This window comes from Pyricularia pennisetigena, chromosome 2 (assembly GCF_004337985.1).
Source record: "Pyricularia pennisetigena strain Br36 chromosome 2, whole genome shotgun sequence".
NCBI lineage: Eukaryota > Fungi > Ascomycota > Sordariomycetes > Magnaporthales > Pyriculariaceae > Pyricularia > Pyricularia pennisetigena.
The window spans coordinates 2,931,027-2,955,908 of NC_043741.1; the positions used below are offsets into that span (position 1 = coordinate 2,931,027).

The 24,882-nt window shown below is 51.5% G+C and overlaps 8 protein-coding genes across 8 annotated transcripts; 2 read left to right on the plus strand and 6 right to left on the minus strand.

The window, feature by feature from the left end:
* Positions 1–1,878: 1,878 nt before the first annotated feature.
* PpBr36_00800 (uncharacterized protein) lies at positions 1,879–3,322 on the plus strand (the record flags this gene model as incomplete). The annotated part of the gene is made up of 6 exons (XM_029887990.1): positions 1,879–2,007; positions 2,232–2,252; positions 2,366–2,391; positions 2,453–2,466; positions 2,581–2,632; positions 2,701–3,322. 6 exons carry the CDS (start codon positions 1,879–1,881, stop codon positions 3,320–3,322), a joined length of 864 nt encoding a protein of 287 aa, XP_029751604.1.
* Positions 3,323–4,302: 980 nt separating this feature from the next.
* PpBr36_00801 (uncharacterized protein) lies at positions 4,303–6,838 on the minus strand (the record flags this gene model as incomplete). The annotated part of the gene is made up of 2 exons (XM_029887991.1): positions 4,303–6,447; positions 6,596–6,838. The coding sequence occupies 2 exons, from the start codon at positions 6,836–6,838 to the stop codon at positions 4,303–4,305; spliced, it is 2,388 nt and encodes a 795-aa protein (XP_029751605.1).
* A 1,792-nt stretch (positions 6,839–8,630) lies between these two features.
* Positions 8,631–10,828, minus strand: PpBr36_00802 (uncharacterized protein; the record flags this gene model as incomplete). Its single annotated transcript, XM_029887992.1, has 3 exons — positions 8,631–8,946; positions 9,033–9,182; positions 9,258–10,828. 3 exons carry the CDS (start codon positions 10,826–10,828, stop codon positions 8,631–8,633), a joined length of 2,037 nt encoding a protein of 678 aa, XP_029751602.1.
* Positions 10,829–11,205: 377 nt separating this feature from the next.
* On the minus strand, positions 11,206–11,995 carry PpBr36_00803 (uncharacterized protein; the record flags this gene model as incomplete). The annotated part of the gene is made up of 3 exons (XM_029887993.1): positions 11,206–11,510; positions 11,639–11,721; positions 11,808–11,995. 3 exons carry the CDS (start codon positions 11,993–11,995, stop codon positions 11,206–11,208), a joined length of 576 nt encoding a protein of 191 aa, XP_029751603.1.
* Positions 11,996–12,777: 782 nt separating this feature from the next.
* On the minus strand, positions 12,778–17,190 carry PpBr36_00804 (uncharacterized protein; the record flags this gene model as incomplete). The annotated part of the gene is made up of 4 exons (XM_029887994.1): positions 12,778–14,534; positions 14,603–15,735; positions 15,815–16,062; positions 17,158–17,190. The coding sequence occupies 4 exons, from the start codon at positions 17,188–17,190 to the stop codon at positions 12,778–12,780; spliced, it is 3,171 nt and encodes a 1,056-aa protein (XP_029751600.1).
* A 1,484-nt stretch (positions 17,191–18,674) lies between these two features.
* PpBr36_00805 (uncharacterized protein) lies at positions 18,675–19,612 on the minus strand (the record flags this gene model as incomplete). The annotated part of the gene is made up of 4 exons (XM_029887995.1): positions 18,675–19,192; positions 19,339–19,355; positions 19,443–19,482; positions 19,552–19,612. 4 exons carry the CDS (start codon positions 19,610–19,612, stop codon positions 18,675–18,677), a joined length of 636 nt encoding a protein of 211 aa, XP_029751601.1.
* Positions 19,613–20,687: 1,075 nt separating this feature from the next.
* Positions 20,688–22,607, plus strand: PpBr36_00806 (uncharacterized protein; the record flags this gene model as incomplete). Its single annotated transcript, XM_029887996.1, has 3 exons — positions 20,688–21,757; positions 21,825–22,128; positions 22,197–22,607. The coding sequence occupies 3 exons, from the start codon at positions 20,688–20,690 to the stop codon at positions 22,605–22,607; spliced, it is 1,785 nt and encodes a 594-aa protein (XP_029751598.1).
* Positions 22,608–22,921: 314 nt separating this feature from the next.
* Positions 22,922–23,822, minus strand: PpBr36_00807 (uncharacterized protein; the record flags this gene model as incomplete). Its single annotated transcript, XM_029887997.1, has 2 exons — positions 22,922–23,673; positions 23,756–23,822. The coding sequence occupies 2 exons, from the start codon at positions 23,820–23,822 to the stop codon at positions 22,922–22,924; spliced, it is 819 nt and encodes a 272-aa protein (XP_029751599.1).
* Between the last annotated feature and the right edge of the window lie 1,060 nt (positions 23,823–24,882).

Sequence of the window (24,882 nt, forward strand, 5' to 3'; positions counted from 1 at the left end):
AGAAAAGCTTACCGAATCTACAGCGGCTGTGGTTTGAATACCTACTTTACCCAAGTACCTAGCCAACTAGCTGATGTGCATTCTTAGGGATGATCTGGAAAGAAAGTTCATTCAACTAAGCCGGGAGATATCCGGTAGAAAGGTAAGTGGCTTGCAGATAGTCAATATCTGGAGACGACAAGCCTTCTATGGTTGGAACTGGTGGGGTTAGGGTTCAGAACAAATTTCGCCGCGTCGCACCATGGTGGCTTAGTTGAACTCTCAAATGAAGCCATCAAGTGAATGCACTCGCCCCAGTTTCAAGACGAACGTTTAAACCCCGCCTCTTGATGCAGACATTATGGGGTCAACCAGTATGTTCCTAGTTGAGTTTAGATCTGGTAGATCGAAGCTTCGTTTGTTTTTTCTTTTCTTTTTTTTCTTTTTCTTTTTTGGATCCGATCAAGACATAAGATATCAAAGTGTCACTCTCGTTTCATCCATTTTCTTTGTTGTACCTGTCTGTTTGCCTACCATGTTTGCATCTTTATTGCCTGGGGAATACCATAGTACTTGACTAGAATGGTCTGATCGGTATCGCTGATTGAAGCGTAGAGCGAGGGTGTAAACCATCTTACACGGCTAACAGATGGGTCGTCTTAATGCTTCATACTTCATAGCGATATTTGGTCTGATACAAATTATTAATAAACGCAGCGGCATCGGTGCCGATCTCGGCATCTGCGTTATCGATAATTCCGGCGGGATCTGCAAGATTTGCCCTTTGCCCAATGCACCGCCGACCCAAAGTGCGGCCCCACATTGTTGGACTTGCGTCATCTTGAAACAAGGGTCTTCCGGCTCTGGGCTGGTGGTGGGTGGGGTGGGTGTCTCTGCTTTGTTCGTAAGGGTGCCTTGGGTGCATTGATTTAATGTATTATGTCGTACGTGCGTGCCTTATTTAGGTTGCTTTTTGGGTGTCTTACTCCTGTCGGATGTTGCCTGTTGGCTTCTAGGAGCAACGGGGCGCTGTAAAGTACTACCTGTACTTCTTTTGTTCAACAAACAGTCTGTTGAAGAAAAAAAAAAAAAAAAAAAAGAGCCGCTGACTTGGCCCCGCTCTGAGCACCTGTTGAACGAAAATAACGTGCTAAAGCCTGAAGGAACAAACCGACCAAGCCCGCTCTCAGTTCTTAAATACCCACTCTGCCTTACCTTGGGCACGCTGTTATTACCTGAGGTACCGTACCTTTTTTGCACTTCTGCACAACAATTACTTGAACTGCAAAGCTCACCTACCTCTGCCCCCACCTACCCCAACTTACCTAAGTCACTGTACCAAACATTCTCAATCTGCGCGCTATTCTCTCTACCCCCGTGCCTGCTTCGCTCTGTCAATTCATTCCGTTTACACGACAACTCTCGACAGCCGTTTTGTGTTCAAAAAGAGCTACGGCTCCTTTGCCACGATTAAGGGGTCTCTACCGCAATCCAGACTACCCTTCGGTCTTGTTCTCTTCGTCAGGAGTGACTGAAGTCGGTACGAAACCGGATCTTGTTTCCTTGGCACCTAACCGACCTGTACTACCACAATTGACATCAGCGGCTTCCTTGCCGCCCCCGACCTCAAGCCCCTACCGCCGCCGCCGCTACAGACTGACCGGTTGTTGGGCTTGTACTGCGGTCGGTCGGCCACCTACTTCGCTCAGTTTTGCGCCAGCGTACGACGCGATCGCTAGCAGCCAGTCTTTTTCATTATATATCGGATTCCAGTTTCACTTCATATTGTTTCTGTCACTAGTCTAGTAGCATTTGCTACGACCTTGGCGCAACTTTGTCACGAGTCTTTGCTACTGTCACTGGGATTCGACCGACGGTCGACCTCAACAAGTCCACACCATGGCTACCACAAAGTCAGACTCAACCTCGCCCACGCCTCAATTCCCGCCCACGACACCGGGATACAGTTTTCCTACCGACAAACTTCGGACTCGCCAGACGCAAAATGACAGGACCCCTTTGGTGCTGGTAAGTGACTCGCTCGGCTTAAACCCGGAAACCTGCAGCGAGCCCCCACTTTTTAATTGAATTTGTCCCCGCACCAGTCCGCGAGTTCAGAGGCAGCAAGCCGTCCGCTGTGCCGCCCGCCGTGCGGGCCATGAGATCGTTAGAAGACGGGAGAGGACATGCCCTTGCTGGCGGCAGTGGTGTGTAATGCAAACGACCATTGCTAACATGAGATGTCTCAATAGGTGGCCTGCGGGTCGTTCTCGGTTCGTGCGATTCCATCCGAGTTACCCTCTGCACAACTTTGCCAGTCCATTTGACTTTGCGGAGTATGATTGCGTCCATTTCAACTAACAGCTGCGCATCAAACTGCCAATAGCCCATCACATACTTACACTTGAGGATGTATGTAAACAACGCTACTGATACACGAGTTCACGCTTGCTAACTGTTCGTTGTCCGGCAGGTTTGAAATGGCTCGTAGGTTCAATCCTTTTTGAATCACTTCAACCCTACCATCTGGGTCTCCAGGACAGAATGTTCTCCAGAGTTGGCATCAACGAAGAGGCGCTGGATCCGCTGACAATAAAACAGGAGACCACTGCAGCTTAAACACAAACTTCGAGGTTGTCGGTGGCTATATCAGGTATGGCCCCTGAAACCGATGATATATTTTTCACAATAATAGCCGCTGACCCTTTTTGGACAACTTAGCCCCGTGTCGGATGCATACAAAAAGGCTGGCCTCGCTCCGGCACACCACAGGATAAACATGTGCAAGCTGTCACTAGCATCAAGCTCATGGATAATGGTCGACGAGTTCGAGACCTCCGTCCGGGATCCAACAACAGGCGAGCCCGCCTATACTCCGACAGCTCAGGTTCTTGCAAAGTTGGACTACGAGATCAACACCGTTTTGGGTGGCATTCAGTCAGCAGACGACCCGAACAAAAGGACACGCGCACGTATCTGTTTGCTCGCCGGTGGTGACCTTGTGCTCACTATGTCAACACCCGGCCTCTGGGCACCCAGCGATCTCGACGTCATTCTCGGTCCCAAGTTTGGTGCCTTTATTGTAGAGCGCTCGGGTACCGACACTGAAGAGGCACTTGCGAGTCTCCAGCGGTACAGGGAAAACATCTGGGTAATCCCACAAGTCATCCAAAACGATGTCAGCTCCACCAAGATCCGCCTGTTCCTTAAGAAGAACCTTAGCATCCGGTACTTGATCCCAGACCCTGTTGTCAGGTACATAGAGGAGCATGGCCTGTTCAACGGCGAGTTTTCCGGCGCCAGCAGCTCCAAGGACGCAGAGCCGAGTCCATCTACCGCTTAGACAGCATATGCCCGTTACTTGGTCGAATTTGCCCTTTCGGCATTTCTTTTCTTTTGAATAAATTCCGTCGTTGGGCGCCCTGGGACAGATGGCCCATTTAGCTTGGGCTTGTGAAAAGTTGGCTATCCTCGCAAGCACAACGGCATTGGACATAAATTGTGGATTCTTGTTAGTACGACGACTTGGAGGGCGTACACTTGGCTTTCAGTAACGATTCCCGAATTGCTGCGCTCAGTTCAGCATCATGTTTTCCTTCTTTTTCTTATTATTTTTTCGCTTTGAAGTATATTCTCTGGGGTTTTCTCTCTTTTTTTCCCCAATTTCGTTTTTTTGGTGTCAGGGTAGAATACATGACGGAGGGATTTTTTTTTGGTTTTTGGTTTTTTTTTTTTTTTTTCGACGGCAACCCCCCAAAAAACAAAAAACAGCCAGTCTCCCACAGCGCATTTACATTACTTTGTTTGCACGGCAGCAACATACTTTCGCAGTCTTTTACAAGACGGCTATTCCTCTTATCACGCCCTTAACTTCCTCCACAAGTTTCTTTGTCCAACGCCGGTAGTTGGTCATGCATCTAGGCTACACTGCCTTGTTATGTGTAGCGAGCGCGCCTCAAATATACGCCAGTGCATATTAGAACTAGCAGGGCCAGATGATCATCATGGAAAATACATGGAAAGGCAAATAGCGAGGTAGAAAATCAACAACCAACAAAAAGACAATCTTGCCTCAGTTGGTTAACGCTGTGTTATATATAAGCAAGTCTTGTACCGACTTGCAATCATCCATACACGTTATAAAAAGAAAAAAAGACACCGAAAAGAAGCCCTTCATTCCCCTTGGAAAACAGTTACAAATCTTTTTCTTCTTTTCAATCCACCCAAGACATCGCTTCGCTGACAGTTGAGATATTCCGATCATTACTCCGATATCATAGCGGCCCGATCCTTTTATTTTTCGCTTTGGTTCCCTCTGCTTCTCTACACGTTCTTCTTCCCATCACTGGAATTCTCGTCCTCGTTGTCTTCTTCCTCCTCCTCGTCGCTACCCCCGATCGTCATGCCCCTAGCCTCGCTCCTCCTTCGCCTCATCTCGCCACGCTCGCGCATGGCCTCCCTAATCTTGCGACTCGCCTCGTCGAACCCTTCCTGGGAGTCGAGGGCGGTGAATGCCTGGACGTTGAAGCCGCCCATGCTGCTGGTGCGCGAGCGGTTGCGAGACGGCGGCCGCGTCGCAAAGATGCTCGCCTTGCCAATGTTGCTGAAGGACTCGTTGCGCGGAATGGCGCGACTAGACTGTGTGTTGCGGCGCTGGATGCCATTGCTGCTGGTAGGGTGGTGTAGTGAAGCGCCTGGAGAAGCCTGGCCCGTGAACGACACCTCGCTGTCCGAGCGGCGTTTGAGCGTCGGCGAGTCGGGCTGCCTCGTGTGGGTGGGGGAGAGCGGCGCGCCGTGCTGATCCATTGAGGCTTTGATGAGGCGACTTTGGGCAAAGTCGGGAAAGATCTCAGGACCCAGAGTGTTAATGAGGTTTGTAACCTCTGCACTCAGCTCGGCGCGTTGCTCCTGGAGTTTTTGCATGTTGTATTTGGAAGAGGGGAACATGCAGAGCAGTAACGGACGCAGCGATTTGAACACATCCATGCCGATCTCACCAAAGCGCAGGGCTGCGAACGTGATGGAGATGAATGTCGGCCACCCTATGAGCCAAATGCTGGCAACCAGGACGAACCATGGGAGTCTGACAATCCACGCTGGTGCGAATCCCCATAGGCCATCGCGAGCTACCTTCCATGCTAGGAGGGAGCAGTACACGTGGTACATGATCGGTGCGAACGCCATCGAGACTAACAGCTTCCATGTTGCCATGACGTCCCGACCCTGGATCTTGACAGTTGACGCTGCAAGCGCCGACCGCGCCTTCTTGATGCTGATGACCTTGGCAACAATGAAGACGGGCCCAAACAGAACGAGACCAGGAAAGGTGGCGACGAAAAACACTGCGAGTTGCAGGATTCTGTACAAGAAAATGCGAACTACCCGATGCCAGGACATCCTTGTCACTTGGACCTGGTGGTCGCGAATTCCCAGGTAGCGAAGGTTCTTGTTGTAATTCTTGACGCTCTCACGCACCTTGATGACGCGCTCATCGTCCTTGAAACGTTCATAGCCGACCGCCAACCTACGATTCAGCTCCACCACTACTGGTAACGGCAACTTTTTACCAGTAGGGTTGTACAATCGCCGGGCGGCCTGGATCAGCATCAACGTGTCATAGTCTGGCGTAGAGACAGTGACAGCCGACAGGCCCTGGTGGACCATGTCCAACAGGGTTCCAATGGCCTCACGACGCTGGTTGGTCTTGTACATGTGCACAAGCTCCGGGTCGACCTCGATGGCGTTGCCAAACTCGACGACGGCTCGAGAGCGGAATTTGTGGGCATGGAAGTAGTTCATGCCCACGGGCACAATCTTGACGCCAACGTCCGGGTAATTAGCCATAGCACCAAGAGCCATGATGGCCACTCCGGGCTTGAGGGGTAGCAGCTCGGTACGGTCGTGACTCCCACCTTCCGGGAAGATGCCCACGCAGCCTCCGGACCGCAGGCGCTGGAACACAGCCTCGTACACTTTGCTCTGATCGATGTGAGGTGCAAGCTTGTACTTGGTGCCTTGGTAGCCCTCTTTTCTGGACCTGACTTCCTTGTTCTTGAAGATGCCATCCTGATCAATGTCATCCCTGCCCGTCAGTTGCTCCATCGGCAGCTTTCCCTTGAGCGCCCGCTTGATGCGCAGTTCTTCCGGGCCAAGGATCTCGGCGATCTCTACGTTGGACCCCGTCTGCCCCTTGACAGATGGCAGGAAGAGACTACCGCCGACCTCGGCTTCAGTGTCGAACTTTGTTCCGACGCCGCGGATCAGTGTAGGGTCGTATATGGGGTTCGGTAAGTATATCGTGCCACTGGCAGGCCTAGCGGCGTCCTGGGCGCGGCCGACGGGCACACAGCCAACCTGGCGCGACGCCCAGCCGATGAAGCCATGGATGGACTTTTGCGCAATCAGGAGGGACACGCGGCGGCCGGCTTCTTTCTTGAGCGTCTTTTGTAGTACGAGAGCGTCGACAAACTATCGAGGATGACCCACGCGAAAAAGGGGGGCAATCACATGTCAGCAAACCCAACCCCAAAAAAAATTGCATGCATCTCAGTCGTGATCGTTTGGAGAACAAGTCTCGTCCCGGCATGATGGAGCGCATATATGACGCTGTACTGACCTGGTTCGCATGAGGCGCCGCAACAAACAGTATAGGTCCATGCTTTGGTATCTTCCATGAACTTCGTGGGTGTATCTCACGGAAGAACAGATCCGCAATAATCGACATGACCCATAGCAGCGTGTCGTACTTCCAGGGCACCATTGGGTACAACTCCATAGGCTTCTTCTCGAGGTCCTTGTCTGGCATTGGCGCACCCACTCTGGTGGCCGGACCGTTGGTGGCCGGACCGTTTGTAGCCATCGCGACGGTTTTTCGGAGGGGTTGCTTAGAAAGTGTGGTTTGGCCCCGTGTTTGCCTACCGATGACGAATTCCAAGTTTCGATTTGCGATGTGGGCGTGTTTTTAAGGGCTCCCAGGGTATGGGGGCAGGGCAGCGCTTAAGGCTTTCCACCAGCTCAACTCATCGAAATCGCGAGCGCACGAGATTCAGGGTAAGCGAGGGAAGAAAAAAAAAAAAAAAGAATAAGGATCTGTAGACAGACTAAAAAAGAAGCACTACTGTAGCTGAGGATAAGAGAGTGATTTTATTATGAGCGAAGCTAGGAACCACCAGGAACGAAAAAGAATGTACTACCTACTAGTTTTAGCAAACGCTCGCAAAATGCCGAGAACGCAAAGAGGTGGGGCTATGGGATGATGGATGAGATGGTATTGATTGATATCGTAGAAAAAAAGATGAGATTTGCCCCCCTGGCAAGGACAACCCTGAGCTCCTGCGAGTGTTGGGTCATTGTGGGGAGGGATGGAAGTAGGCATCAAAGTGGGGGAGCAAAATTGGACTGACGGGCAACAAGTCGAATCGCGGCCTTAATTACAGCACTGCCTAGCACTGCCCTATTCAACACATCCCAACTTCATCGACATGACCCTGATTTTCTCAAAATTAACGCCAAAACAGAGCAAAGACACGCATCTTCTTATCGGCAAAGACTAGTCTTGATCTGATTTTGTATTCTGGCAAAATCTCTGTATAAAAATAAGTGACTTTTTCCGCATTCAAGCTAATTTTGTCCCCCACCTTTGGCACCTAAGCCCAAAGGACCAACCACAACACATCCGCTGCCTCGGCGTTCGCCTAGCATCTATCTACCTCCCTACCTCAGTAATCTGTGTTCGTATAACACCTCGTTGGTCGCTATTTGATGGGGCGATTGATACTGTACCAGTGCCGGTTCTACCCGTGCCTTGATTAGTTTTTTTTTTTTTTTTTTTTTTTTTTTTTTTTTTTTTTTTTTTTTTGCCTAACAGCGATTACTTATCTCGTTTCTGTAGGTTAATACCCAAGGTCACCCAAAGTGAACCCATGTCCTAGTGTAGTAAATTGATGCTGTCTTGTTTCTTATTTCTTTTTTCCCGAGGCTTGATTTTCTGACGTCTTCATCCGCTTCGTGGCGTTATCAATTTCCATCACGGCGGTTATGCGGGCAAAAAAAAAAAAAAAAGGTTTTGCCAATGGTGGTAGTCGACAATGCATAAACGAAAATATTAACTGCTACAAAGTAAAACAAACAGCCTTTCCCTCTAATATTACGTGATGTGACTTGGGCTTGTTCTACCCCCGTGGCATGTCACCCAAAATTGACGTGTCGTGTCTTCGGCCTATCATACCTTATCCGATTATGTAGGCAAGGTACCTACCTCGAGGTACCTCGTGTAGGTCGTCGGCTTTATACCCTGCTGCCACCCTACCTGATCGACGAGACATGATGACCTCCCTGGTCCTGCGCGTCAACTTTTAGTCCACCTACCTGCAGTGTGAGGTCAATAAATCCAGCATCCGGGAAAGATGTGGTGTTATTTAGTACGTGCTTTTAGCTGTACAATGCCCGCAACATTTGCAGAAGGTTGGATTGTTGGGAGGAATCACACAACTAAAAGTACAGCATGATGGAAGCATGCAATCAGCCCAAAAAAACGATTAGCCCCCGGCAGGGTTCATTGATTCGACAAGTTGATTGTCTCTTTTCTTGTCAACGCTATTTGTGAGAAATATACAGGCGAAAAAAAAAAAAAAGATGAGCTGGCACCTTCATTATGCTTTCTTTGCCTTCTTGGGCCGATCCAACGCCCTCGGGTCCAGACCTCTTCTCCTCATTGCATTTCTCTTGGCCCGGTCCATATATTCCTTATCTCCATCGTCATCGAATCCACCAAAGTCATCATTGGCGCCGTCTTCCGTCTCCTGGACGGGGGTCTTGTCAACTTCCATTTCGTCCTCGGCAGCTGCTGCAGTCTTGGAGCCATTCGAGTTGGCAGCAAACTCGCCGCTGCTTGCTCCACCACGAGCATTCGCCGGCGTAGGGCCTGTCTTCTTGAACTTGGCGACGTAAAAGCCATCGACGTTGTATCTAATGTTGTGGTCAGCATTCATTCGTTTTTCCCAAAGCAATGGGCAAGAGAAGAAAAGAAAACAAAACGAGAAGGAAAAACTCACGTGTGGGGATAATAACGCCTGGTCATCTTTACGCTTGGGTGAAACTTCTTGCCCATAAAGCTTGTGAATCCCTCTTTACCGAAAGGAAGTCCTGTCTCCAGCAGCTCAACGTTTGATCGCCTGGATAGGGCGTAGTTGACAACTTGCTCGCTGAAGCGTGGTAATTCTGTGTTAGCATGGTTCTTCTTGACGGAGGCTCAATGATTCAAGGGATGACCAACGTACTTTTCCTCAACTGTAACACTACATGTCGAATAGACGATGTAACCCCCGACTTTGGTGGCATCTATAGCCGCAAGCAGCAGTTGTTTCTGCACGTGTGGCAGCTGCATGAAGTCCTTCTCTGTCTTGTTCGTCTTGACGCTGGGATCCTTGGATATAACGCCAGTACCGGAGCACGGCGCATCGAGCAGAACTCGATCGAAGCCGCCAATCAGATTCGGAATCTCACGGGCGTCATAGTTGCATACTATCGAGTTTTTGACACCCAAACGATGAATGTTTCCAATCAGACCCTTGGAACGAGCCTTGTTGGGATCGTTAGCGATGATGACGCCCGTGTTCTTCATCAGCGCTGCGCAGTGTGTCGTCTTTCCTCCGGGGGCAGCGGACATATCCAGAACACGCTCGTTCTCCTGAGGGCACAAAGCCATGACGGGGAGGAACGAGGATGCTGCCTGGAGGATGTAATGACCACCCAGGTACTCTGGCGTGGCACCAAGCGGGACATTGGAGTCAAAGATCTGCAGTCCAACCTTGGACCACTTGCCGACAGGCTCCAGGGTGACGCCACGGTTGACCAGTGCCTGAGCAAGATCACGACGGCTGGTCCGCAGCGTGTTGGTACGGATGACCACCGGACGGGGCGTCTCGTTGGCCTCGAAAAAGGCAAAGGCCTCACGGGCAGGGAAAAGGTCCATCAGCTTCTGGGCGAGATATTCGCTGTAGCCATAGTAGGCGCATATGTCCTTGAGTAGCTGGTTGCTGTACTCTGCACGACTCCGCCCCTCCTCAGACAGGTTTGCAAAGTCCTCCAGTACGCGGACAGTATCTGTTATCCTGGTGCGCAGCATCTGAAGGTCAGGTGCCAGCAGTGCTTTGGCCTTGGGCATAACCTCATCGTCGTCGGACTCGAGAACATGCGGCTTGTCGTCGGCGATGTTGGTTTGGAGGGCATCCTCGCGCATCTCTTCCTCGTTCTCGGCAGCCTCTTCCTCCAACTGCTTGTCCAGCACCCTCGACAGACCCTCGATGTTGGCCGCAGTCAGCCTTTCCTCCCTGTCTGAGTCGTCATCCTCGTCCTCGGAGAAGACAAACTTCTGCTTCTTCCCTGCCTCTTCGTCCGAGTCGAAGACCGAATCATCATCGTCGTCGAGGAAGTCGTCTCTGAGTTTGGCGCCGCCAAGCTCGTCGTCCTCCAGATCGAGGTCACCGAGCGATTCGATCTCGTCATCCGAATCGTCTAGCGGGTCATCATCCGAATCGAGAGCAGCCTTTGACTTTGACTTGCCAGACTTCTTGGCGGACTTGGTGGAGGCCGGGCTTGCTGCTTTTGCGCCGTTGGGCTTCTTTGCCGCCGGCGTCGAGCCGGCGTTCTTTGCATTGATTTTCCCTTTCGCCGGTGTCTTGGGCGACTGGTCTCCCTTCTTGGAAGTCCTCCTCTTCTTGCTCGTCGGTGCATCGGCGGCAGGGGCATCGTCGACGGGAAGTCCCTTTTTGCGCTTGAGGTTGGCAAAATGTTCTTCGGACAAAGCCTCGGGCATGCCCTGCTTCTTCATGCGACGGCCGACACCCATATTGACGGCTGTTTGGTGAGATCTCGGGAGACTGCGAATCTTTCTCTACGAGGAGTCTCGCGAATGTAATACTAGGGCACCAGACGAAGCTCTTTTCGCTCGCCAAAAAGTCAGGGCGGAGAGGAAATTTTCCCAGGCGATTCTTATCGATAAAGAAATATTTGCAGGGGTCCCTGAGCCCCCAAATGCGGGGTCTGTGGCTATTGCGCTACGCGTTTACCTCGAACCAAAATCGTCAAGCTTCATTTGGTTCAATTGGCACGAGATAACGGGGATGAAATCAGATGGCACTATTCTAGCCTATATCGCACGCAAAAACCAAGAATGCTAGCTATTGTTTCCCCTCCCCGACTTGTTCAACGCGTGAACTATGCAACTTATGCGTTTCCCGCAGAAGCCTTCCTCTCAGCCATCTTGGCAAACAAGTCAAGATCCAAAGGGAGCTTCTCCCCCATCCAGATGGCTCGCTGGCTGTGGTCCCTGCGCTCGACCTCGATCTGATCCTCTCCGGGGCCGGCGATGGTGTTTGGGTGGATCAGGGCCGAAAGCGGGCCGCGCCACACGGCAAGCCATGCCACAAAGGCGCCGAACTGGGCCGGCGTGAACAGGTTCACCTCGAACATGGCTACGGGGTGCGGGCCGATGGGCCTGTCCCAGAATTTGTAGATCCGCAGCTCGGGGACTTTTGGCGAGAGTGCCGTTTGTTAGTCGTTGACTATGTAGGCCTCAAAAAGCATGCCAAGGCAAGGCAGCTTGGAGTTGGTTTACGGTCGGGGATATGCAAATTGCACTCCTATGCAGTATACTCACATTCCCGCCGGATCCGCTCATACAACTCCTTGGCATATTTGGTCTGATCTTCCGAAGCCTGAAAGTAGTAAATATGTACGTCGCTGTTTTTTTCACTCTTGTCAATCTGATATTACTCCTCAAAAGATACGGGTGCCATATCGTCAATATGTGAGGGGGCTCAACTTACAACCCTCCCCTCCTTCCCCTATCCAATGGATCAACAAACTCCTCATAAGCTTTGCTGAGAACGCCAGTCTGTTCGTTCTTGAGACTTTTACCGTCTTCATCCTTTTCCTCCGACAACGGCGGGAGGTGCTCGAACCCCTTGAGTGGGGACGGGTAGCTCGCCGTGGCGGGGTAGTAGCGACAGGCCATTCTTTTTGGTTTTTGTAAAAAAATGTAGAGGACTAGACTAGTCTAGACAGTCGCTCAGTCAAGTTAAGCTATGATCTGCTGCCTGTATGGGGGTACGGATATGCAATATAACAGAGGGCTTGGGAGTGATAGGTTGCACTTTTCGACGATCTCGGGTTGTATACAGGCGAGGTATTATGCTATGCTGCGCCTGTTGATGCAACTGAGGCGTCACGTCACTCTTACTAATTCGGGGTATAAGCGTGCACAAGCATCCCGCCGGCCCTTTTCGTCCTAAACTTTGACTCCGGTTGGCACATTCGTGCCATTCGATTCCTTTACAAATCAGTATTTATCAGCATTGAAATCATTGAACCGTCAAGTATTATCCCCTCGGTCCGGCATTTTGGGTTGTCCCAAGTCGTCCCTTGCAGTGCCCACAATGATAGTTTGGCGAAACAAGGCTGTTGATATTGTTTTCTTTTCTTCTTTTTCTTCTCTTTTTTTGTCTTGCTTTTTTCTGTTGGCTTTGGGAATTAACCCCAAAATTTCATCATAAAAACAAGCAATTCAGTACAATACGCTAGACGAGTTAGATCCCTGCAGTTGAAAGGAAACTTCAGCTCGTCTGTAGTTAAATGGACAAGTCAACAAAATATGAAATCATAGCAGTCCTTCCCTGAAAACAGCCTCAGGCCCCATCCCTTTCTTGCAAATAGGGCCATACTCCTATTCTCGTATATTCAATATAAAACCTATTCCCGAGGTCGTTAATGACCCCCAAGACCCCAGTCTGAAGTCCCTCAGATCCAGTACATGCTATCGACCAGGTTCTGGTGCACATTTAGCGCATCAGCCCTGGCCAGGATCTGCTGCTCGTTGTTGCTCGAGGCGCTGCTGCCCGTCTGGCCGCTAACGACACTGCCGCCCGTGATAACCGAGTCGAAGAGCTCGCCGAGGTGTGCCCGGTGGCGCGTGCAGACAATGTCGGCATAGTACGCTGGGGGACAGATCGACACGGCCTTGGTGGCGCGACCAAACAGGAAGGATAGGCTGTGTGTCAGCCTCTCGAGCTCGTCGGCCGCGTTGGTGCCCTTGACGGTAGGGAAGATCTCGTTGTGGATCACGGTGTACCGGGCGGGCCGGGCGGTTCCCTTCAGGGCGTCGTGCGACTGTAGGAAGAAGTCCCAGTAGCGAGCGACGGTGACGCCGCGGTCGACCACGGTGCCCGACTTGTTGTTCATTGAGCGTGACATATCCGCCTCATTGGTGGGGAAGAAGCGGGTTTGGTGGCGCTTTACAGAAACCACAATGGTGATCTTGGGCTTCGGCGTGTTGCCGTAGACTTTGGCACAAGCTTTACGGACGAGCGGAAGCTCCGTGTTTTCGACTGTTGCAAATTGACCTTCGGAGACTCCATCACGGAAGATGATGATTCGTTCCGGCAGTCGACCTTTGTTGTGCTTTTGCCAAAGAACAAGGCGCGAGCCGAACCGCTCTTCAAGACGGCTGTCTGCCATTTCTTGGCCGCCCTTCTGGGCCCAGGCCACAGCCGGCCACTGGGCAAGATGCTCGTCGATACTCGAAACGAGGCCGACAACACTGGGAAGCCCGGAATCCCTATCGACGCCGAGGTTTGTCGGGTGAACCACGTCCCAGCCAACGAACATAGCCTTTCCCCCCTTGCTTGCCGGGATGTCTTGGGACAATTTGTGGTTGATGCCGCCAGCTTTAAGGTTTACCTTGAGACCGACGTTGGCGTAGTACTGGGGGTTCTGGCCTGGTCCATTCTTGAAGAGGTTCTTGCGAACCATGCACACCGTGTGAACTCCCAAGTCGATGTCAGCAATGCGCTTTACCGCATTGTATACAGCAGCATCCTTCGAGTCCGGAAGAATAACAAAGACCATCATCGGCTTAAGGCCCTTCAGTTGGTCAAAACCTTGCCTAATGGTCTTGTATTCGGCTCCCTCCTGAAATTGGCAGATCTTCAGTTGAGCACCAGGGTTGGTAAGTCCTGGTATCCGGATACCCATATTCTGGTTCAAAAACTGAACAAAAGCCGACATGGTGACCTGAACGTCGTTAAAGTTGACCCCACCATGGCGATCGTTCGGGTCAAGAACCGTCAGACAAGCCCAGGAAGGTACTGTACCGCCTTTGACGACCTTGAGATCACGGAGATTCCAGGATCCATCTCGGACGGTGACAATCTGGTTCTTGTTCGTTTTATTGAGGTACGCAAGCGAGGGAGCGGCCAATACTCGGCCTTGCACCGTGATCAGGCTTGCGTCAACAGTGATTCCGAATGCTTTCAGAATCTCGTTGACGGCCCCAGATATTCCGAGGGTCTCGGCGCCAACTCTAGCTATCGATTCTGCGTTGCGTGCCGGGGACCTGCAAGCAAAGTTTATCATCGCAGACGCCTCGCCAGCCGAGAGCTTGCCGCTAGAACACTGGTCAGGTAAAATACGGCAAAAGTCGGAGGGGAAATAAAGCTTCCTTTTGCGGCTGCCGGTGACGATGAGAGGTAGACGATCATCCACCGTCTTTTTGAACTCTGTGATACAATGTTAGCGAACAGTCTCCGGCCGAGAAAAGATGCCAAGGCTTTTTTTTTGTGCTTACTTCTGCGATAATATTCGGCAACGCTGATGTTGCCGCCGTACTGAATCGGCGAGCCGTCCGCCCATGTCTCTGCGGGAGCATCCTTAGGCTTGTCGAGTTTGAACATGGTAGCACCGGCGGTCGTCCGAGACAGCTCCATAATCGATCGTTCCGAGACTCCACACGCCTGTCCTTTCGCATCGAAGAGGGTCACTTCGATTTTCAACTTGGCAATCTTCCGTGATGCCGCTCGGAGCGCAGGGGAAGCGAGATCCCTGACTCGACATTCGTTGAGCAGCGCCCTGATCAGTTCCATCGCGTTGCCGGAGCGCTGGAAAACTGCATGGGTAACGTTGACGTTTAAAAGCAGGCGCCCAGTGGCTGGGCGAGCACTCGAGAAGTAGCCGCGCACGAGGTTCTTCATTGCCGACAATTGGGCAAACTCCCTCAGGCTATTAGCCTCCGAAGGGAAGAACCTGGCGCTCGAGGCGCCAAGGGGCACTACTTTGGCTGAGGTACGGGCGTAATGGCCCATAATGATACCGATGGCGTCGATCGTGGACGCAAATTTTGGGAAAGTCGGTACAATGTCGTCCAGGCGGTCGTTCATGGTCCTCAGCCATTCCACAAGCTTTCCGACGTCAATGTCCTCGGGCGGGCTGAACGTCACTTGGTATTCCTCGGCTCGTTTTCTGCCTGTGTGCTCCACCAATATAGGACCGCCGCCAGGTGGGAGGGAGAGCTTGCCCTGCGAAACGACCTTGGCTTTGAACTCGGACACGATTCTGTTTTTCGGATTCTGGAGAGCAACTTGATCCAAGGCCTTGTGAACGATAGTCCGCAGCAACTTGCCGACGACTTCTCCATCAGATCCGGACCTCTTGACCTTCAGGGCGTATTTGAAAAGTGTTTGGGAGTTGACGTTCATGCTAAAGTAGTTGGCCCAAAGAATCACGGGTGTGCCAGTCGTGCCGTAGGCAGGACGCTGCGGAAGAATGGCCGTGGCCTGTGTAGTCTCAAGCGTTGACGAGGTGATACCCAGCTTGCCCGCTCGCTCAGTGAGCTCAGTGACGCTAATACTACCTGCGCGCTGAGCCCACTTGTCTTCCAGTGCTGTGATGGATTTGTCCGGGGCTGGGACACCACCTTCTGGCCTTTGACTATCGTCAGCAGCCAGTCATGATGCGACAAGAAGAACAGTGTTGAGGCAGTTGAAAGAATGATCTGACTTACTTATAGATTGACGGGCCGGCGTCTTGATGCCCACCTCGGCCGCCACGGAATCCGCCACCGCCTCGGCCGCCTCGATCACCACGAAAACCACCGCCACCGCGATCACCACGGAAGCTACCTCCTCGGCCACGGTCACCTCCACGCTCACCACCTCCTCGACCACGACTGCCGCCGCGATCTCCACGGGAGCCTCCGTCACCGCGGCCTCGACCCCGTCCACGATTCGAATCCGACATGACAATCTTCAGCTAGACGTGGCCAGTGGTGGAAGTATGTAAAAGTGAGTGGGTAAGGGCGTGTCTGCGTAGTATTAGTCTAGGATTTCTGACAGGTATCCGAGAACAGAAGGGCATTGCTTGTGAGACTGCAAAAGGGCAAGGAAGGAATGAAGGATGTAAGATACAAAACCAAGAGAGTAACGATATCTGGTGTCGGTTCAGATGCGGTTATGGGGGGGGAAAGCAAATGACAAGAACGTCACTGTATGGCCACCAAAGGAAATAAATATTGAGAGCCGATTTGTGTGTACGAATGATTGCAATACAAGAGCGGCAGGGGGGCGGAGGAGAGAGAGGGAGAGAAGGGTTCGGAATGAGATGAGAAAGTCGAGAAGAAGCAAGCAGAGGATGGTGACGGTAATAAGGATTTTGAAATTGGAGTAAAGGAATGAGGGTACAGCAAACAAATGAACAAATCAGCCCATCTCCAGAGCCGCGGTAATTCAATGTCTTGGAGAGGTTGCTAGATAATCTTTGTTCCTTACAATTGAAGTGTGCAGCTTTGTGCTATCTGCGATTTGATGTGATGGTGCAGCCCGTCCAGATGTGACGTTGGTGCTTGGATTGAGGGGGCACTCTATACCCCGACTCAAGTGCACCAGGGTATCCAAGAAAAAGAAAATCAAGTCATGTAGGTCTTATGGGAATGAGAGAAGATTGAGTCAGGTCAGGAGTTTTTGGGGTTTGTCGGGATCTGTCAATGTCAGCCAGGTCTGGTGGTATCAGGTAGGCTTGGAGTTGAAAGATGTCCAGGTCCCGACAGAGGATGGATCCTAATGTTGACAGCGTCGGCTCTCAAAAGGGGACAAGCTAAAGTCGCAACGTTCGGAGCCACTCGTGTTGATTAAAAGTGGGTAAACAAACGGCCACGGATATGGCTGTGATCTTTTTGCACGTTTCTTTGGTCACTGAGATACGGAGCAATCAAGTTGTTTGTCAACGGGGAGAATGTTCGCTGCCTTTAGGTAGCCTGCTAAGGCCATCTAGGACATTCTAATGCACAGTGGCAAAGTTGGTTGGCCTCCGGCAGCATTCGATTGTACGACGATGACAGCACACGCAAACCTCAGCAGCGAACGAGAGAGAAGGATCGACCATCTTGAGTTTGTAATGGTTGGGGTCAATCTACCAGCTTAGCTTTTGTACAGCTATATCCGGCACATCCCTCGAAAACCTACCTACCCTACCGTCTTTACTTTTTAGGCTCCGTCATCAGACGAGATTCCATTACCCACAAGGCCGATTCCATTTTCCACTGAACATTTGTCTTTCAATAAGCATTTTGAATAGACGAGTTCCCGGACATGTTGTACGCATGTCGCTGCTGGTTGGTTTTAAGGCACTTCTATTGCGCAGCGCAGTTGCGTGCTCGTAGCTGATGGAAAGGCTGAACAAGATGTCTGCGTGTGACGACAGAATGGTGTGTGTAGTACTGCTGGACATGATTTGCTCCTTGCACACCGCTATCTTTCAGAAACCCTCCCTCCCCAGTCGGTAGCTTAGTTACCCCGGATCTTAGTGGGCGAGCTCCATTATTAACTACGTTGCTTGCGTTCACCTTCAGCACTTAATTACTTGCTTGGCCCGTTCGTTGGACGAAGTTGGACTTCAATCCAGGGCTGACTGCACGCACAGTACTTGGACTGCTGTTTTGAAACGGAGATCAACGGTTACCCAATAGTATCCGTTCTTCTGCCTGGGGTGCTTCCCATCTTGCTTCTATTGGTTTTAATCGAGCATCAACGCGGCAAAGGACTTTTCTTCAGGGGATTTTTTACACTTGCTCTTTTCGTCGCTCTCGGCCCCAGCTCCAGTACTGTACATGCCTTATCGACAAAATATCCTACCAAGTACAAATTAGCATAATATCCCCTGAGAAGACGTGCAAAGGGAACTTGGCGTGTGTTATGGACTCATGATCGAGTAATGATACCATGCATGAAGTTGCTTTTTGAAGCCCATTTTCAAGGCGTTTTGCGCCCCCGTGAATTACTACTTGATAACTGTGGGGAGAATTTCTAAGCAAAACTATAAATCATAGAGAGAATTTCATCCTACATGTTCACATTTTACCCCGATCTCAGCTCCCCACCCCCCCAGCGTACAGGCAATCAATCGTAATACAGCCACAGCGAGCATCAGAATCCTGCCTTGGGGCGAACTGATGGAAACCGGTAAGCATTCACGAAATCGTTCTTGTTAGCCCAACAGGAAATTACCAAATAGTATTGTGACGGCAGTTGAATGCCATACTGGGTACCTTAATAGCTAAACTACCTATCTGAATTAGCTAGGTAGACCACACAAAATGCCCCTTTTTTCTGCACGCTATGCTGTGCTACCGAAACGCCGTTGAGAACAAACCCACGCACGCCCCACCATTTGCCTCCGAGTTGTACCCCAGAACACCAGCGGTTATCTCGTCCTTCCTGAGATGACCCAACCTCTACCAACGCATCACTCGTACTATGTATGACGAATACCAGCTCGACCCCATTGAAAGCCGTCCATATCACTGTCCCGAACGACAGCTATTTCCTAGCCGACATGCTGGAACGCTCAAACGTCACAGCCGAACCCTATTAACGAGTCTTCTTCAACTCAGTCTTCTCAGCAGCCCGCTCCCGCTCCCTCTTGGCATAGATCTCTGACGTAAAAGGGTTCTCGTACGAAAGTGCAGCCTTGTACACTATCAGCACCCAAGCCGTAAGCCACACGCCCGCCGGCTTTCCGTATATCAGAGCGGCTCCGAGGAAGCTCATGGTGCTTCCGTAGTACATGGGCGCGTCGGTGATGCTGAACGGGAAGCCCGTGACCATGTGATCCATCAGGATGCCAAAGTAGTCGCCCAGGTACGTGCCCGTGATGCCCAGCTGCCACATCGAGGATAGGACGAGGACGTTGCCGCACCCGACCAGGCCGTATCCAATGTATGTTGCTATTTCATTGTCGAGGAGCGGATGCGAGGGCTGGTCGCGCAGCGCGCGCTCGTACAAGAAGTCGCGGAAGATGCCGAGGGAGAAGATGATGACAGCAAGGAAGTAGCATGCGGTCTGGCTGCGGCCTCCGAAGAGGCGCGTCAAAACCTTGTTGTGGTATTCTGTTCGAGATCGGGGTCGGGGACGCTGTCAGCCTTTCATTCCTTCCGTCGTCCGATCTAGCAAGCGGCCAAAGCCGCGGCTTTAGAAAACGGTGCGGTGCAGCTCAAGGTTTGTCGTGGGGGGTGTGTTTGTGTTCCGCCCTTACCCTGTCTTGCGACAACGCTATGCCGAGGTCAACCAGTTAGCAGCTGGAGCACAAGGATCTCTAGAGGTTTTGTTTTGGCTACGCATATGGATTTGGTGACTTACTTCCAGAAAAGAGGATTAAATGCGATCGAGCAGGCCGCGACTGGTGATATGCCATGAAATGGCCAGGTTAGCAAAAGCCCTTCCCAAATTCTGTGCAATCATGACGTACCAATAAAAGTCTCTTTCCTGAAATCGACCAGCTGGCCAAGGGGAGTAGGAGGAGGCGCCATTGTTTTGCAAATGATTGTAATGCAATGTGAATCGTCCAGAAGCAGTCAAGCCCAGTACGGTATGTAGAAGCTCACGCTGGGTGGTGGGGAGTTGAGATACACGATGTTGACGGATGGCGTTAAGCTCCTATTTTTCTTTAGAACTGCTTAGCCCCGACGACGTGGAAGGTGGTGGGCAGTGACGAAATTCATAGCACATGCACATGCTTGCTGGCATGTACCTGGCAATCTAAGCTGAATATAGGTTAACCGCAGCGAACCAACCAGCTCGAGCCCGGTTAACCAGACGGCCCGCAATGACGCGGGCGGCTAAGGTTACTGTCGGGTTGTCTACGACTTTGGCCGATGTGATGCGCGGCGGGGCCGACGCCGTTTTGGGGGCCATGTGCTCAATCATTTCTTTCTCTGTATTTTTCGTTCGTAGTTTGTTGCTCACAGTGCAGTCAAGGTAAGTACAGTAAACATGTAAACAAACATCAGTTCAACGTCAACAAAATGCCTTCACTTGCAACCCAAATTTGATGAAGCTCTCTAGCGGTGTTTGGAAGTGAAAATAAACATTCTAGTATTAGTAGCATCATATAGATTTTCAGACATCTTGAACAATTTCTGATTTCTCTTCATTTTGGCTATGAGTAACTTCGTACATCTCATCTGATTGACGGACGGGCTGGAAATTGACCATCTGTCCCATCCCGGACCGACACGGTAATTAGTTGCATACCTGCAGGGTAGGATGGAGGTACTCCACTCTCCCTTTGTATCAGATCTTCCCAGCTTGGACCCTTGGGGACAGATGTGTCCTCGCAACCACGCCATTTGGCTACAGCAACTTCGTTACCTACCCAATACCAAAGGTAACTGAGGTAACCTTGTGATTCAGAAATGATATCTAGACGGTGTGCAAATGCTCTCTCCACTTAACTTCCTTCACCAAATCTAAATATCTACAAGGGGGAGGTGAAAAAAGAACACCGAGTCAGGTGGAATCTTTTCATAAGCTTCATTCTGAGCTGCGGATCAACGCAACAAATCGACAAGTCACTCAAGAAAACGTGCGAACAAAGTCGCAAACATGGCTCCCAAAAAGCGGACGGCAGCCTCCAAGGAGAAAGACGCAAAGACAGCTGCGGTCGATATAGACCCAAATTCATCCTTGACGCCCGAGAGCTTTGAGAAGGAGCTCAAAGCTTTAGCTGCAAAGGCCCAGACCGAGACATGGGGGAATGCATTCCGCGAACAGGCTTGGGTTTACGTCCGCCCGATTGCCCTCTTGAGTCTACTCGCCGTCTACAGCAACGTTTCGCAGCTGTCTCTTTCGCCCGTCTATGGCGCCATTCCGTCCTCGCTGTACCATGGCAGCCTGATCATCTCGTCGTGCTTCGTGGGCTGGTCGGCGAACCTGCTGTTGCAACGCGCTTTGCCTCGCAAGGTCAAACTGGTTCACCTGGTACCGATCGTGGCTCTGTACATTCCCATGACGCAGCATTTCTTGTTCAAGTACAGCAATATTTTCGGCGTGCGCTACGGACCGCTCGTGACCGAGCTGCTCACTCTCTTGCCCCTGATAGTTGTGGTGGTTGCCTGCTGCGCAACCTACCTTGAGGGAGCTGACTTCAGCCTTCTCCCCAAGTGGCTGGCCGATCCGGCGCCGGGAGCCTTGTCCTGGTCGGTCTACCGCGGCATGGAGGTGCTGTCAGGACACTGGCTGCAGAACAACATCGGCCAGACGTTTATTGCGACCAGGATGGGGGCCCAGCTGGTTCTGGGAGGTCTCTTTGCCATGCTTGCGCCCTCAAAGCTCCTCCTGTTTGCCATCCCTGGCCTGCTGCACACCGTCACACTGAACCCACACGTCATGACGCCGTATGCACTGGAGCGACTCAACGGCACGCTACAGACGCAGAACTGGACCATCATCGACAGGAAGGAGTCCCTGACGGGTTACATCTCTGTTATTGAGAACAAAGAGATGGGGTTCCGGGTCATGCGTTGCGACCATAGCCTGCTGGGCGGCGAGTGGGTGCGTTACGGTCGCAAGATTGTGTCGGAGCCAGTCTATGGCATTTTCGTGATGCTGGAAGCTGTCAGGCTTGTTAAGAGGGAGGTTCCTGTGCCAGACAAGGACGCAAAAGCGCTGATAGTGTGAGTTATGTCAGCATTACCAGAGTACTAGATCGAGATTGCATCTGCTAACTAGCGAGAAAAAAAGCGGCATGGGCATCGGCACAACACCGTCTGCTTTGATTGCACATGGGATTGATACCACAGTTGTTGAAATCGATCCTGCGGTGTACGAATTCGCCGCAAAGCACTTCCATCTTCTGCCGAACCACACTCCAGTCATTGAGGATGCAGTTGCATACGCCAAGAGGTTGGCGAGCAGCTCAGACAAGCGGTTCGACTACATCGTAAATGATGTCTTCACGGGAGGTGCAGAACCTGTCGAGCTCTTCACACTTGAGTTCCTTCAAGACCTGCGCACGCTCCTCAACCCAGACGGCGTGATTGCCATCGTAAGTCGCATTCTGTGCTCCACACACAGTCAGTAGAGGGGTATTTTGTTTTTCTGACTTCTGAACAGAACTACGCCGGTGACTTTACTCTGCCGCCGCCACGCATTGTTCTCAACACCATCAAACAGGTGTTTCCCAACTCCTGCCGCATGTACCGGGAACACGCGCGCAATGAGACCGAGGTTGCCGAGTCCAAAGTCGACTTTACAAACATGGTCATCTTTTGTCGAAAGACTGAGACGCCGGCGCCTTTGGCTTTCCGCGCGGCAACCGAGCAGGATGTGCTGGACAGCGCGTCGCGGGTTCATTTCTTGCTGCCAAAGCACGAGATCCTTGAAAGTGAATTCCTGTCGAACGATACTTCGATACTGAGGAGAAACGACACCAAGATTCTTGAAAAGTGGCACAAGAAGAGCGCGATGGGGCACTGGGAGGTCATGCGGACGGTTGTGCCACCGCCGATTTGGGAGAACTGGTGAGCTGATGCGGTTTGGTTTGGCTTGGCTCGTTTTGGGGCTTGTAGGGGCGTCAAATCCTACCTTTGCAATTTGCAGTCTATCCCAGGCTATGTTTATTATCTATTTTGTTGTTTTCTAAAAAGTTCTTGTTTTCTTTTGGATCAACACGTCTATGCAGCTTATCGGCGACACATGTAGACAGCATGGGACATGAACTGGCTTCGGCCAGAAATTCATCATTCTCACTTTCATCTATTGTAGATTTTACCCAAACAAAAAGGCAGTTGTTGCTTCACTCCAAAATAACATGGTGAAAGAGACCAACCCTCGGTTCTCTACTTCTTGGCTTTCTTCTCTGGCTCTACAGCAGCCTGCAGAGCCCTCTCCGAAGTGAACTCGTTAGAATCCCTCACATAGTCAGCCAGATACGCAGGTACCTCGGCGACGGCATTTGCAGACGCCGGGAGGGGGTTGCCCAAGGTCTCGTAAACAGGCACAACACCAGTCCAGACCCTTCCTACAAGCTCCTCGTTCTTGGCGTCCTTTATTTCCTCGTGCGGCTCGCCCGCCCTCACCTTTGCGCTCCCCGATTGGATCTTGACGCGCAGGACGCTGGTGCTCTGGATCTCGGCGCCCGTCGGCGGCTGGCGAGAGTTCTCCCAGCGTCCTGAGGCGACGCCGTTGGTGATGAGCTCCATGGCGTACAGCTTCTCGGCCTCGTCGGTCACGACGGTCGCGTGCCCAAACAGCACGGCCGAACGGTAGTTGTAGCTGGACGAGAAGGGCGACAGGGCGAGGACGAGGCCGTCGACGTGCGCCGCCGACACGCAAACGGGGACGCCCGCGGGCCCTTCGCTGCCGCTGCCGCTGGCCTGGGAGCGCGCCACGTTGGCCATACGCATCGAGACATAGCCGTGCAGGTAGAGGTCCAGCACGTCGGCCACGGACGAGGACGGCCGGGCGAAGGAACCCACCCGACCTATCATGGGCAGCGTGATTGGGAAAGGGGACGAGGGGTCTGTAAAGGAGACGTGGAGGATCCGGGAGCTGTTGATTATGGTGTGGATGGTGGTGAGGGAATAGTCCCCTGGATCGAGAACCGTTTAGTGTCCTTCTCCGGAGAGCAAATCCTGGAGTGCGCCGAGGGGATGGGAGTGTAAGAAACCTACCTCGCTCATTATGGCGCTTGACCGAGTTCAACGCGTTCTGGGGGTACTCTAGCTCGTAACGAGGCATTTTGCCTGATCTTGGTGCTCAACCCAGGGAAACAGGATTCTTTGCAAGTTGAAAGAATGTTCTCCAAGAAAAGATGCAGCAAATAGAAGCGAAATAGTCTCGTGCGCTCTGCTCTCGGCGATCGACCCGGCAATTTATCCTTCTGTCGTCAAGTACTTCTTTGAACCGTGAGTCATAGGAAGAGTTGTACCAAGAATATTGGAACTCTTCCCCAAGCCAGATTTCCCCAAAAACGATGATCACTCAGATGAGATAGATAGACGACTGACGCAGTCTGTCTTGGCGCAAGTTGAGTTATTCGCCAGCGGGAAGATGGCTGTCTGCATGTGGTCAGCAGAGCCTTGTGCTTAAGCAGTCTGGGTTACTATTTTCAGCCCAAAGGAGCAAGTCCATGCGATATTTACGGGTATTTTGTATACGCCATACGAGTTCACAGGTAGGACTCAAGCTGCCATTTACATCTACGCCATCCCATGATATTAACATACAGGGCTGAGCTGTTGGTCTTTGCACAAACATCTCTTCAGGACCTATTTTATTCAGCATGGGTATAATTCCAAGTGTTATTCTTGTCTCGATCTTGATCTTGATGAACCCGAGATAGCGATCGAAGATGCAATGTAGTATTTTCAACTTGGCATCACATCGAACATAGATTGTGACTTTATCACATCATCAGAACCAATCAACCAGACCAAAAACGAAGACGAAAAAGCAATTCCACGATGGATCAACTTTTGCCGTCACCCCTTCAGGCTAATGGCTAACATGGGTGCGTCGATTTGCTCAGATCTAACCTTGATCCACGGACGGGATATCGAGTATCAAGCAATAACACTATGCCACCTGTGCAGCCGGTGTGCTATCTTACCCCACTTGATAGCCCGCGGTTTACAGTATAGTTAGTCTAATTAGTGTACGGAGTACGGGTAGTAGCATCGACGGTGGGGGCTGCGATCTCCTCCAGTTCGTCCCTTTTTGCTTTTCCATCTGCACAATTTCCGATTGAGAAAACAAGCGTGTCGAACCAATGGCCGTTTTTTTTTTTTTTTTTTTTTTT